The sequence below is a fragment of the Pteronotus mesoamericanus genome, unplaced genomic scaffold (assembly GCF_021234165.1).
Source record: "Pteronotus mesoamericanus isolate MK-2021 breed Mesoamerican mustached bat unplaced genomic scaffold, CSHL_Meso_final scaffold_507, whole genome shotgun sequence".
In the NCBI taxonomy this organism is placed as follows: domain Eukaryota; kingdom Metazoa; phylum Chordata; class Mammalia; order Chiroptera; family Mormoopidae; genus Pteronotus; species Pteronotus mesoamericanus.
This window is the reverse complement of record NW_026555319.1, coordinates 16,397,815-16,410,923: the sequence shown is the minus strand read 5'-3', so window position 1 is coordinate 16,410,923 and position 13,109 is coordinate 16,397,815. Positions and strand designations below refer to the sequence as shown.

Genomic DNA, 13,109 nt, shown 5'->3' with positions numbered 1-13,109 from the left:
AACGATATAATGAACACTCGTGTGACTTAAAAAGCAGAACGTCACCAACACCATTGGTGCCCCTAGGTGCCCCTCCCAATGACATCTCACTTGGGTGGAGTGAACTCAGCGTTTTTCATTCCCTTGATTTTCTTTATAGTTGTGTTACATGTGAATGTAATTCCTAAAAAATATAGTTAGTCCTGCATCTTTCTTTTTATTGAAGCGAAATTCACATAACACAAAATTAACCCTTTAAAGAAAAACTGCAATGAGCTTCATAATGTTGTGCAACCATCACCTCTATCTAGGTCCAAACATTTTTATCAGCCTGAAAGGAAATCCTGTATCCATTAAGCAGTCACTTACCATTTCCCTTTCTTCAGCCACCAGTCTGCTTTCTGTCTCTACAGATGTACCTATTCTGGATATATGATACAACAATACGTGTCCTCTTGTGTCCGGCTTATTTCATCTAGTGTAATGTTTTCAAGGTTCATCCATGTGGTAGCATGTGTCAGTATTTCATTACTATTTATGGCTAAATAATATTCCATCATATGGACATACCAGATTTGTTTATCCATTTATCCATTGATGAACATTTTGGTTGTTTCCACTGATGTATGAATATCTGTTCAAGTCCCTGCTTTCAATTCTTTGGGGTATATACATAGAAGTGGAATTGCTGGATCATACGGTAATTCTATGTTTAATCTTTTGAGGAACCACCATTTTACATTCCCACTGGTCACCAGTTCTGAGCTAATTTTTGAGTATGGTATGAGTTACGAGCCTAACCTTTTTCTTTTGCATGTGGATGTCCAGTTGTCACAGTATCTGTTAAAGAGGCTGTTCTTGACCTTGGCCCCTTCAATGTTGTTGAAAAGCAATTGGCCATAGACGTCTGGGTTTATTTCTGTCAATTCTATTCCATTTGTCTAATATCTGTCTTTATGCCTGTACTACACAGTTTTGACTACACTGTTTTGTACCATACAGTGTACTACACTGTAGCTTTGCAGTTTTAAAATTAGACAATGTGAGTCCTCTTTGTTCTTCTTTCTTCTTCTTCTTCTTTTTTTTTTTTAAATTCAGTATCCGTAGAGACTGTCAAAAATTGCCAATGACAACTATATTTCAAGTTGTCATGGCAGGGTATTGGGACAGTTTTCAATTAGCAAAAATCACACCTTGGATGATCCTCATTGGCTATGATACTGCCACTGCACAAAGTTTGTTCTTCTTTTTACAATATGAGCTATTCAGAGCCCCTTGCAATTTCACATAGACCTTAGAGTGGGCTTTTCCATGTCTTCAAAAAAGGTCATTAGAACTTTGGTAAGGATTGAATTGAATCTGCAGATTGCTTTGGGTAGTTTTGCCACCTTAACAAAATTAAATCTACCAATTCATTAAGATGGATGTCTTTCCATTTATTTAGGTCTTCTTTGGTTTATTTAAACAATGTTTTATGGGTTTCAGTGTGTATGTCTTTCACCTCCTTGTTTCAATCTGTCCCAAGTATTTTACTCTTTTGGATACTATTGTAAATAGAATTGTTGTTTGAATTTCCTTTTGGATTGTTTATTGCTGGTGTATAGAACACAACTGATTAATCTCATAAATCCTGATGGTTTTGAGCTTCAGTAGAATGTCTTATTTTGAGACTTGCTTTTTGTGCTCAGCATTGTTAGAATATCCATGGTGAGAAAGACAAATACCATATGATTTCACTTACATGAGGAATTTAAGAAACAAAATAAACGAACAAGCAAAACAGAAACAAACTCAGAGATACAAAGAACAAACTGATGGTTGCCATATGGGAAGGAGTTGGGGGGATGGGTGAAAAAGTTGAAAGGGATTAAGAAGTACAAACTGCCAGTTATAAAAATAGTAATGGGCCCCTGGCTGGTGTGGTTCAGTTAGTTGGAGCATCCTCCTGTAACAGAAAGGTTGTGGGTTCGATTCCCGGTCAGGGCACATACTTAGGCTATGGGTTTAATTTCCAGTTTGGGTGTGTATGATCCCCAGCCCTTCTCTCTCACATCGATATTTCTCTCTCTCTCCTTTCCTCTCTTTCTTAAATCAATGAGAAACTGTCCTCAGGTGAGGATTAAAAAATAAAAATAAAAACAAAAATAGTCATGGGGATATAAGGTACAGCATAGGGAATATAGTCAATAAAATTGTAATGATTATGTATGGGGTCATATGATTTTAGACTTATCAGGGTGATCGCTTTGTGAGTATATAAATATCTAATCACTATGTTGCATACCTGAAACTAATATTATATGTCAACTGACATTGGAAAATAAAATTTAAAAATAAATAACTATCCACAGCTAAATACATAACTAATTCATTCATTTTTTTCTATTGTGTTGTATTCTATACATGAAGTTACCACAGCTTATCTCTTCCAGGGATAGAGAACTGGGCTGTGTTCAGTTTTTACAGGGCTGTTCTGCACATACCCAAGAAATGGTTCTCAACCAGGGCTGCACATTGAAGTCACTTGGTTGAGCATTGGAGCAAGTTTTTCTGGTTTTGTTTTTTTTTTATCACTTCAAGCAACAAGTTCCCACCTCCAGAGATAACAATTCAGTTGATTTAGAGTAGAGGTTGGGTATCAATATTTTGTAGAAAATCCTTAGATGATTTTAATGTCAATCTCTGTTGAGACCACTGCTCTCAGCAGGAGTGGAATTACTGAGAATGTGCATTTGGTTTTATTTGATGTAAAATAGTTTCCAACATGGCTATACAACCAGGCCGTATGCCCATCAGCATTGTATAGCGTCCATTGCTCCACATCCCTAGCAACAGTTGACATTGTCCAACTCTTAAATTTTTGCCAGAGAGGGTCTAGGAATACTAGGCTAGATGGAGCAGGCCAGACACTGTTCCTCAATGGGGCTAGTGTTTTAATTTGTATTTCCCTGATTAGGCTGAGTATCTTTTCATATTTATTGACCATTCTTGTTTCCTCTTCTGTCAAATGCCTATTTGCATCTTGTAGCCCATATCATGTATTTATATTTTCTGCATACGAATCATTTGGGTGCAAATAACTTTGCCCAGTTTGTGGCTTTCTTTGCCACTTTATTACAATGTTTTGATTAACAGGAGTTTTTAATTTTATTATTGATAAGTTTTTTTTCAATCTTTGCCTTTATAATCTGCTTTTCTGTATTAAGAAATATCTCCTGATCTTAAAGTAATCAATATAGTCTATGTTTCTTTCTGATAATGTTTAAAGTATGACTTTTCATATTTAGATCTTTAATCTACATGGAATTGGTATTTTGTGTATGATATACAGTAGGGGTCCAATTTAATTTATTTTCTTACAATTAATCCATTTTCTTAGCACAATTTATCAAACAGTCCATCATACTTCCTCCTTCCCTCCCCTCGAGTTGCTTCCTCTGACATACTCATGTCTATGCATCTCAGCTTCTGTTTGATGCCCCATTTGTCTGTCTTTGGGCTAATATCAGGCCATCTTATTCTCTCCGTCTTATTATTCTGGAGCATCTTGATGATTCAGTTGATGTTGGTGGTTATACTGGTGTTCACTGTGAGAGTCTTTAATTTTCCTGTATGTTTGATATCTTTAATAATAGAGTATTAGAGAAAGGAGGGTCGTGGCTCATCTGGCTTTTGCCTTTTTATCACAGTGCAGATTTTTTCAATATTTAACTTTTATTATATTTTTTCCATTACCATTTAGTCCCCTTAACATTCCTCTCCCCCTCACAGTGCAGTTTTTAAAAGGCTTTCAGACTGAGTCTGCTCTTAGCAGCTGTAACCGTTGGAGAAAGGGACGAGTTTTAGGACATTCCGGTAGGTGTCAGAAATTACTAATTGGGAGAGTCTTACGTTGTGCCCATTTCACGGCTCAGGAAAGCGACTTCCCCAAGGACCCAGCCTTTCCGCTCTCTGTCACTCCCAAGATGCTTGCCTCAATCTCTACCGTCTGCCTCCCATGCCATTCTCTGGTTCTCTGCCTTCTGGAGTTCGGTCTGGAGGAGAAACAGAGGATCAAGGAAGAGGGGGTTACGATTTGGCCCAGGCCACACTGTGGGCCACTGCAGCCTCCAAGCCCCTAGACATCCCTCCTTCCTGCCCTTCTGCAGCCCTGATTGTATTTCCGCTCCCTATCCCCCGTCACCCCTTCCACACAAGTCACCCCTTTCAACCATCTCTCTTGCTCTTCTCTGTCCTGTCTCGGCTTCTGACAATCCAACAGCCTGTGAACACCTTCTCTCTGATTTCGCTCTTCAGCCACAGTGACCCGAAATCCGCTCTGCTGTAGCCCTCCCGGGTCGCCTGCTCCGGAGTTCCCCGCGACCACGAGGGGGCGCGCGTGGCCTGGCCTGAGCGCCCAAGCCTCCGAGAGCCTACCCTGCTCCCTGTGCCCCGCCCCGTCCGGCCACAGCCCCGCCCCCTCTCAGCGCCCCGCCCCGTCCGGCCGCGGAGTCCCTCCCTCTGCTACCCCTCGCACCCGGGACCCCCCGGACCCTTGTCTCGTCTGCTTGCTGGGTCCGGCAATGGGCCCCACTGCCCGCCCCGCGCTGAGGTCGCCTTCGCCACCTCCTCCTCCGCCGCCGTCGCCGCTGTTGCTGCTACTGCCACTGCTGCCGCTCTGGCTCGGCCTGGCAGGGCCCGGGGCCGCGGCTGACGGCGGCGAGCCCGCAACTGGTGCCGAGCGGGGAGGGGCCCGCGCTGTGCGAGTGGACGTGAGGCTGCCTCGGCAAGACGCTCTGGTCCTGGAGGGCGTCAGGATCGGCCCCAAGGCCGACCCAGCGCCCCCGCTGGGCGGCCGTCTGCTGCTGGTGAGCGCCGCTGAGCCATCTGGCCCTGGCCGCCACGTAGACCCCCGCACCCAGAACCGGCCTTCTTCCTGGACCAAGACCTGGCAGTCCAGCGCCCCTTCCCCAGGCTGCCCAGGCCCCCAGCCTTCCTTCCGGCTTCCAAAACCTGGGATCCAGATGCTTTCCCCTCCAAACTTGTTCTCAGACCCTGGCCTTGCATCCCTGTGTGCCTGATGCTCCTAACTTCCTCTCCTCCCCCTGCCTGTGGCCCCTTGCCCCACAGATGGACATCGTGGATGCTGAGGAGGAGGTGCCGGTAGATGGCTGGATTGCAGTGGCATACGTGGGCAAGGAGCAGGAGGCCCAGTTCCATCCGGAGAGTCAGAGCAGTGGCCCCCAGGCCTATCCAAAGGCCCTGGTCCAGCAGGTGCAGGGGATGTATGCGGGGAAGGGGGTTGAAGAAGGGGGGTTCAAGGCATTTGCCAGAGGCAGACTACCAAGTGGAATCCTTCAGAGCTTCCAGAAAACCCTTGGGTCTGGGTGGGGAAAGAGACCTCAGTTTGGAAAATTGAGTCAGTATAGTGTGGAAACAGGTTGGGGGAGGCCAGAGTGAGTCAGGAAACTCCACCAGGCCCTGAGAATATCCAATGGGGAGTTCCTGATGGGAGTCGATGGCAGGCCTGCCCTGCTAGGACCAGGGAAAGCACAGCATTGTTTGGGTCCCACAGAGCCTTTGGGGGAAAGGCAGAAGGAATAAGGGTTTCTGTTCTTAACCTCAAGGAGCTTATAACCAGTCTGTCCAGGAGAAGGGAACACTGCAGTGCCAGGACCTAAGAATAACTGTGGCGACAGGTGTATTGGTGAGGTGCAGGTAGGATGTGGACTAGCTTCTATCTCTGTCCTGCAGATGCGGCGGGCGCTCTTCCTGGGAGCCTCTGCCCTGCTCCTCCTCATCTTGAACCACAACGTGGTCCGAGAGGTAAACTGATTGAGGCTTTGGGGGCACACAGGCTGGGGGATGGGGGACCAAGGCCAGCTGACATCCCTGTTTCCCTACAGCTAGACATTTCACAGCTTCTGCTCAGGCCAGTGATCGTCCTCCATTATTCTTCCAACGTCACCAAGCTGTTGGAGGCACTGCTGCAGTGAGTTGGGGTTTGAGTTCCAAAGGGCTGGGCCTGGGAGCCTAGGTGTTGAGGATCCCTGTCTTTACCATGGGCTCAGGGGTCTTGGGACCGGGGCCTTTCCTATTATCCTTAGGACTGATCTGAAAAGTGGGTGAGGAGACACAGGAGTTCCTCACGGCCAGGCAGGGTCTGGCATGAGGAGATGGCTCTGTGAGCTGAAGAGGATTGGCCCTGGCAAGGAGGAAGCTGACTTCTGATTGACAGGCTCTTCCCTGGGCTTGTGGGCCTCCCTGGCCTGGCTGATATGAATGGGAAAAACCTATAGATGGGAAAGACCTGGGGGCCAAAGCAGAAGGGCTGCACAGTGATACTTGGCGTGTGCGGGGCTCTGGGCCTCGTCTCCCAAGAGCCCTTCCATCGGGCTCCTCAGTGGCTTTCCCTCCCAGGAGGACCCAGGCCACAGCTGAGATCACCAGTGGGGAGTCCCTGTCGGCCAACATTGAGTGGAAGCTGACGCTGTGGACCACCTGTGGCCTCTCTAAGGATGGCTATGGCGGATGGCAGGACTTGGTGTGCCTGGGAGGCAGTCGGGCCCAGGAGCAGGTGGGTGCTTGGGAGAGGTCGGTGCTTGGGTGGGCCCGCACACATGCCCTGTCTTGAATCCCGTAGCCTCTCCCTGCCTGGGTGGAAAGGGCTGCCTCTTCCACCTCCCAGAGCTATTGTGTGTGTTCAGTGACACGGTGGGTATTCGGTATGGTGCCTGATCCGGGGTCATGCACAATCAATGACTGTTGCTGTTGTCATGTCATTCTTTCACTCAGAAGCCTTCTTTGGCTCCCCATTGCCTGCAGAATAAAGTTCAGCCTCCTTAAGCTGGCTCTCACAGCTCTCCTGATCACTTGCTTTTTCCTAATATTCTTACACTCCACCACCTTGTGCCATTTACTGGCCTTCACACACACCCTGGTCTCCTGCCACTAAACCCTGCCCATGCCTTCTGCAGGCATGGACCCCTTATTCTCTGTCTCCATATGCCCCAATCCAGCCAGAGCCCTCACAGCTCATCCTGCCTGCCTTCTTTGGAAAGCACCCTAAGACCCTCAGCTCCCAGTCCCTCTCTCCCTCTTCTAAATCACAGCAGCACTTTGTGAGACCCTTCATAGGGCCCTCAGGACAGCCCGTCCTGTATATGTTGGAGAGCATGACCTTGTCTCCTCAAGACTGGGGTGTGTCTTATTTGTTTCTGGATTCCCCAGTGCTTGGCATCAGAGGGTTCAAAGGTATTCTGTCTGCAAGCATTTCTCAAGTCCCTACTTTGTGCAGGGTGGGCGTACTCCATGTGGTACGCAGCCTCCAGCAAGTGTCTGAGGACATGGGCCGTGCAAGGCAGCTCAAGTCAGGCAGACTTAGGTTCAGGTCCTGGCTCTGAAATCTTAGCTGAGTGATCTCAGGCTGAGTGTTTAACCTCTCTGGTCTCATGTTCCTCATTTGTGAACAAAGATAGCACATGGCCACAGGATTGTCAGGGAACTGTGTAGGCAAAACTCACGGTAGGCACTGAGCAAATGGGCAGCTACCGCTACTCTGAATATCTTTATTGCTTAAGTGCTTGATTAAATAAGCAGTCACCAAGTAACTTTTGAGATCCTCGGGCACTTGGGACTCTATGGGACGGGCTGTGGAGATACAAAAGGCTGTAGGACCTGGGCTCTGCCCTTGAAGGGCTCAAAGACAAGCAGGGAAGAGGAGCTCTTACCCAAAGGAGGCCTTGGAAGTTCAACCCAGACAGCACGTACTAATTCCTGTGTGCACTCCCTTCTGTGGAGGGAGGAGGTGCTGAGGCTGCAGGGAATAGAAGGGATTTCTAGAAAAGAAGGGAACCCCACTGTACCTCCTCTTGGAGGGCAGCCCACACAGACCTCTGGGCGGGACAGACATTTGTCTATCAGTTGAGAGGCCGGGAGGAGGTTTGGGCACAGAGGATAGAGCTAGAGGAGGAGCAGCCTGGGAGCGGGCCTGAGAGGTCTGCAGGTCAGTCTGGCTGGTACAGAGGGCAAAGCTGAGCAGCCATACCGCTGGCCGGGGTGGGCCAGGCAGGTGCTGGGTGGCTATAGGAGCTGAGGTGTCTGAGGGCTGCGGGGGCCATCTCTCAGCTCCAATGCCAGGGCCCCGTCAGCACCCCCCAGCCCCTGGGAATCAGCTGCAGCACTGGTGTATCAGAAAGGTCCGGTGAGCCACAGCCTTACTGCTCTGATAGACAAGCCCCAGCCCCACCTTCCCTCTTCACCTGGAGGTCCCCGAGACGCACTGAGCCTGGGGAGGCCAGTGTGTCTTGAAGCCAGCCATGCCTTCGGTCCACCCAGCGCTCACTGGTCCGCGCCAGGTCACGTAGCTGCAGGTTCTGCCCAGAGAGCTTACACTGCAGTGGCCACTCAGTGAGCCCTGCCACGTGTCAGCCTAGCTCAGCATGGCAGGGGGCACGAGAGCAGGCAGCTCCAGCCCTGGCTCGTGGGGTCCCCCTCTGGGGAGGATGTAGGCCAGAGATGCTGCCACTCTGCTGGGTTTAGTGCTGAGCTGGCGGTGGCACAGGCCTTCTGGGGCATAGTGAAGGCGCCTGAGCTTGGCTTAGGTTTGTAGGGAGAGCTTCCTGGAGCAGGTGCCACCACCCCACCGTGGATGGATGATGGGGACACAGAAACCAGCGGGGAGAGGAAAGGACAGAGCGGGGAGCTGGGACTCACAGATGCCTCTCAGCAGCGGCCCCCAGAGTGCCTCTGCCCTGAGTAAAAGCAATGTCTTATGACACTAGCAGCACCCAACCTTGTCCAGAGTAGTGGCCTCTTTTAACAACAAATAATTTCTTGGTTCCTCTGCCCCCGCATGGTGGTAGTTGAACTTCAGCATAGACTGGGGAAGAACATGATGGCAGAAAGCTACTAAGAATGTAGAAAGCCTTTAAGTGAATGTGTTTATTAGTCATCACACACCCACGGACGCTGTGGAGCAGCGGGCCGTGCGGTGAGCAGGCCGGGTTTTGCTCACAACGCCGTATCATTTCCTAAGCCAGCTGTTGAGTAGTCAAAGCCTCGCTGCCACACTGCATACGGTGGGAGTGAAGTCAGGGCAGTCCCCCAGGAACTGAGCCCCCCACACCCACCCCAGGGCCTCTCAAAGACTTGAGTGAGGCACGTCAGACATGGCTGGGCAGGGGTGGCAAGCAGGGGAGCATCTGTCCAACCCTGGTGGTCAGGGATTGCTTCCAGAGCAAGGGGTGTCTAAAGACATTAGCCAAGGGAAGGGGTCAGGAAGAAGAGGGTTCCCAAGAGGGACACAGTGTATGGAAAAGCAAAGACATAAGACGGGACAATGAGCAAGGGACACTGAGAGGAGGAAGGGCTGGGAGTTTGAGGGCCTTGAGGGGCAGGCTGAAGGGGTTTGGGTTTTTTCCTGTTGGCGGGGACGGGGATGGTAAAAAAGGAGGCCTGTTAAAGAAAGGTGTGGGGGTGGGGATCAGGTCACAGATGAGATGCCTGCGGGGAAACGGGTGGGTGAGGCAGGAGCAGGGGACCTAAAAGGCAGTAGAGAAGAGGGCGGGAGAGGAGGGCGATGAGACCCCTAGGAGAGCGAGGCAACAGTCCCTGGGGACTGGTGCCCTCTCAGAGGGTGTGTGAATGCTCAGCCTGGACGGAGGTGGGATGGTGGGTGGGTGACGGGGGCTAGAAAGAGGACCAAAGGGCGGGTCACAGGGTCCTGGGTTGGGGAGTCTGTGAGGCTGCCCAACAGACACTTCCATGAGTGCCAAAACAACGGGGTAGCTGCTCAGAAGAGGCCTAGGCTGGGGACAGCTGTGGGTCCCCTCACTGTGGAGGAGGGAGCATAGACAGCTTGGCAGACCCTGGGACGGAGGCTTCAGAAGAAGCCAGGAGCCTGGTGCTGAGGGACACAGTGCCCATGGACCTCACCTGCCCGGTCCTTGCGGTGGATTTACTGAGGGAAGAGGGTCGGGTGGCCCAGCGTCCCTGACACCCTGCTCCCCTCCGCAGAAGCCCCTGCAGCAGCTGTGGAACGCCATCCTGCTGGTGGCCATGCTCCTGTGCACAGGCCTCGTGGTCCAGGCCCAGCGGCAGGCATCCCGGCAGAGCCAGGGGGAGCCCGGAGGCCAGGTGGGAGCCAGCCCAAGGGAGTCCCGGCGCCCCCAGCCCTCGGGCCTGCCGAACTGTACCTGCCCTTCCCCCACAGGTGGACCTGCTCAACCGCCGCGTGTTGCAAAGACTGGCATCCCTCAAGACCCGGCGCTGCCGGTTGGGCAGGACGGCACAGGGTCCCCCGGAGACTGGTGCCGAGACCTGCGCCGTGTGTTTGGACTACTTCTGCAACAAACAGGTTAGCGCCCTAGGCGGAGGCCAGTCATTGTTCCTGTGATGTTCCCCAACCTGCTCCGGAGGCCTGGGAACCACCCCAACCAGGCCCTTCGCTTCTACCCCTAAAAGCAGGATAGAAAGCAGGATGCGGGAGGGGGCAGGCCACAGGGGTTTTAGTTCTCTAGCTCAGGTGAGGACACGGGGCCAGGCACCCCCACTTGGAGGCCTGTCACTGGGGCCTGAGCCCTCCCCCCCACCTCACAGTGGCTCCGGGTGCTGCCCTGTAAGCATGAGTTTCACCGGGACTGCGTGGACCCCTGGCTGATGCTGCAGCAGACCTGCCCACTGTGCAAATTCAACGTCCTGGGTGAGCATCAAGGGTGGGGGCCCTTGGCTGGCTCCACCTGGTGCCCACCTGACACCTCCTCCCTGTTATTCTTCCTCCTCCCTGCAGGCAATGGCTACTCAGATGATTAGCTGCCCCAGCTGGGTCTCTGAGCATGGAGATGGGGACCCCCTCCTCCTGCCCGTGCTCCGGCTCTCAGCCGGGGCTCTTGGAACAGGATAGTGGGATGGACAAGACAGAAAACCCCGTGAGTGGGAGGAGGGATACGGGCTTCCCCTGCTGAGGAGCAAGGGACCCCACCACTTCCACTCTGGCCAAGAGGTGCCCACATCCCCCAGGCCGAGGATGCAAGGCCCAGGCCTGCTGGGAAGTGAGAAAGAGAGGCCCCGTGGGGCTCTTTTGTACCATCCTGAGTTGTGTGTCTGCCTTCCTTAAAGGCAGCTCCCAGAACCCTGGGCAGGGGCCTGGGGAAAGAGGACGTGAGCAGCACAGCTGCTCCCAGGGCTCTGGATGCTCTCTGGCCTGCCTGTGAGCACCTCCTGGGGGCGGAGGCTGCCGTAGCCAGTTTCGTGCTTATTTATTGGGGGTGGGTTAGGGGAGGAGCTGTCTGGCCTCAGGGGCACCCTGGTCTGACCGTCTTTCAGAACACATCTTGGTCAAGGCTGTGATGTTAAACCCAGAGGCCTACGACCCTCGGTCCTTGGGCACTAGGAGCCACGTGTCCCACTGCCTGTCCAGCTGGGCTCCCTTCCTGGCCTGGTTGAGACAAGAGGCCTTAGAAACCATCCAGTCCTGTGCTTCTCAGTGGGGCTATGGCTTGCTGACCAGGATACTTGAAGCCACAGGATTAACGTGGTGCATCTTCCAAAGGCATCCTTTCCTTTTTTTTTTTTTTTTTTTTTTTAGAAGTTTTGGGGTAGGGGAGGTTTAATATTAAAATAAACATGGATATATTTTAACATAAGAAGTAAAACGTGTGAATGTTTTAAGATAAAAACAAATCACCTTGGGCTCTACTGCCTATGTGAAGCGGATTATAAGACAGCCCCCAAGACTCCCCCCCACCCCCATGAACAAGCCTGTATAACCCTGGTACTATGGCACTAATGGACTTGACTCCCACGATTAGGTTATGTTATGTGGCTCCGTGGACCTTGAGGGGGAAAGTATCCAAGCAGGCCTAACCTAACCACATGAGAAATTCTTTGTTGCTGACCTGAAGATGGAAAGGGCCATGTGGCAAGGAAGGCTGTCTGCCTCTAAGAGCTGAGCAGTCCCAGCTGACAGTAGCTAGCAAGGAAATGGACCTCAATCCTACAGCTGCAAGACTATTCTGCCAAGGATCAGAAGGAGCCTGGATGCTTCCCCAGAGTCGCCGGAATGCAACGCAACCTGGCAGACCCTGAGCAAAGAATCTGGCCACACAAGGCCTGGACTTCCAAACCACAGAACTGTGAGCTAATCTGTGGGTGCAGAAAGGAGCTGAGCTGTGACAGGTCCTTCCCCTGCACTCAGACCCAGGCCTCCTGCTGCAGGGAGCCCCCAGCCTCCCTCAGGAACCCCCAGGCTCCACAGGAGCAAGAGTTGGACAGACGCGGGCCATGCCAGTTCAGCTGCACACACGGCCTCTCTTGACCCTTCTCTATAAACGGCGGTGCCCTACCTGCTGGCATCAGCAGGGGAAAATATCGTAGGAAGCTGGGAGCACCCACACTGAGAAGTCCTCAGCAAGGTGTTAGGGTCTGTCCCTCACATATGAGGTGAGCCAGGAAAGACTGGAGGCTTCATGAGAAAAACTGGACTTCACCTGGAATGGCTGGTGGCATAAATGCCTGGGCCCTCGGGTTGGTTGAGGCCTTGCCCTGCTTTCACGGGCATTCTGGGGATCCCACCTCCTGGATCTAGAGAAACCCTCTGTAGCTTACCTTTCCTGAAGAGGAGGAGTTCCTCAGAGAAAGGAGGGCTAATTTTCTTAGGTTCTTAATGTCCCCACCCCCAAGTCCAGACCTGGAGATGGGGAAGGTGTCATTGCCCTCTGCCAAAAGCCCAGAGCAGGGACCCCAGTCTCAGACTGCTTTCTTGTCCTAGATATCCCCATTGGGCCCACCTCAAACTGCCCTCCATCCCTGCCGACCCCCTTCATTGATCCTGCCCCTTGTGGGTGGGGATGTCACTAAGTCCATGCTACCCTTTGACTCTTGTTATAGGGATCAAAAGATTGACTTTCACCTGGCCCAGGTGCTAGAAGCTTCTTTTTGCCCTCTTCTCCCATTGCCCATCAGGAGCTCCCATTACTGAGGATCCGGGATGTGCTAGGCCACTGCTGGTGGATGATCTGCGATGGTGGGGGACTCGGGTCCTTGCCCAGGTCGGGGAAGGAAGGACTCTGCTCCTGGCTCAGGCAGTGCTGTGAGGCCAAGGTCGCAGTGGGTGGGTGGCCAGGGCTTTATTATATTGGATGGGTTGCCAG

At 51.9% G+C, this 13,109-nt stretch overlaps 1 protein-coding gene and 1 non-coding gene across 2 annotated transcripts; one reads left to right on the top strand and one right to left on the bottom strand.

Annotated features, from left to right (window-relative positions):
* Positions 1-1,077: 1,077 nt before the first annotated feature.
* On the bottom strand, positions 1,078-1,217 carry LOC129087518 (U4 spliceosomal RNA). The gene has a single exon (XR_008530905.1). It is a non-coding gene; the product is annotated as a U4 spliceosomal RNA (small nuclear RNA).
* A 3,324-nt stretch (positions 1,218-4,541) lies between these two features.
* RNF215 (ring finger protein 215) lies at positions 4,542-11,206 on the top strand. The gene is made up of 9 exons (XM_054594461.1): positions 4,542-4,826; positions 5,089-5,232; positions 5,713-5,784; positions 5,865-5,950; positions 6,379-6,535; positions 9,976-10,095; positions 10,172-10,315; positions 10,558-10,660; positions 10,748-11,206. The coding sequence occupies exons 1-9, from the start codon at positions 4,542-4,544 to the stop codon at positions 10,768-10,770; spliced, it is 1,134 nt and encodes a 377-aa protein (XP_054450436.1). The 3' UTR covers positions 10,771-11,206.
* Positions 11,207-13,109: the final 1,903 nt, after the last annotated feature.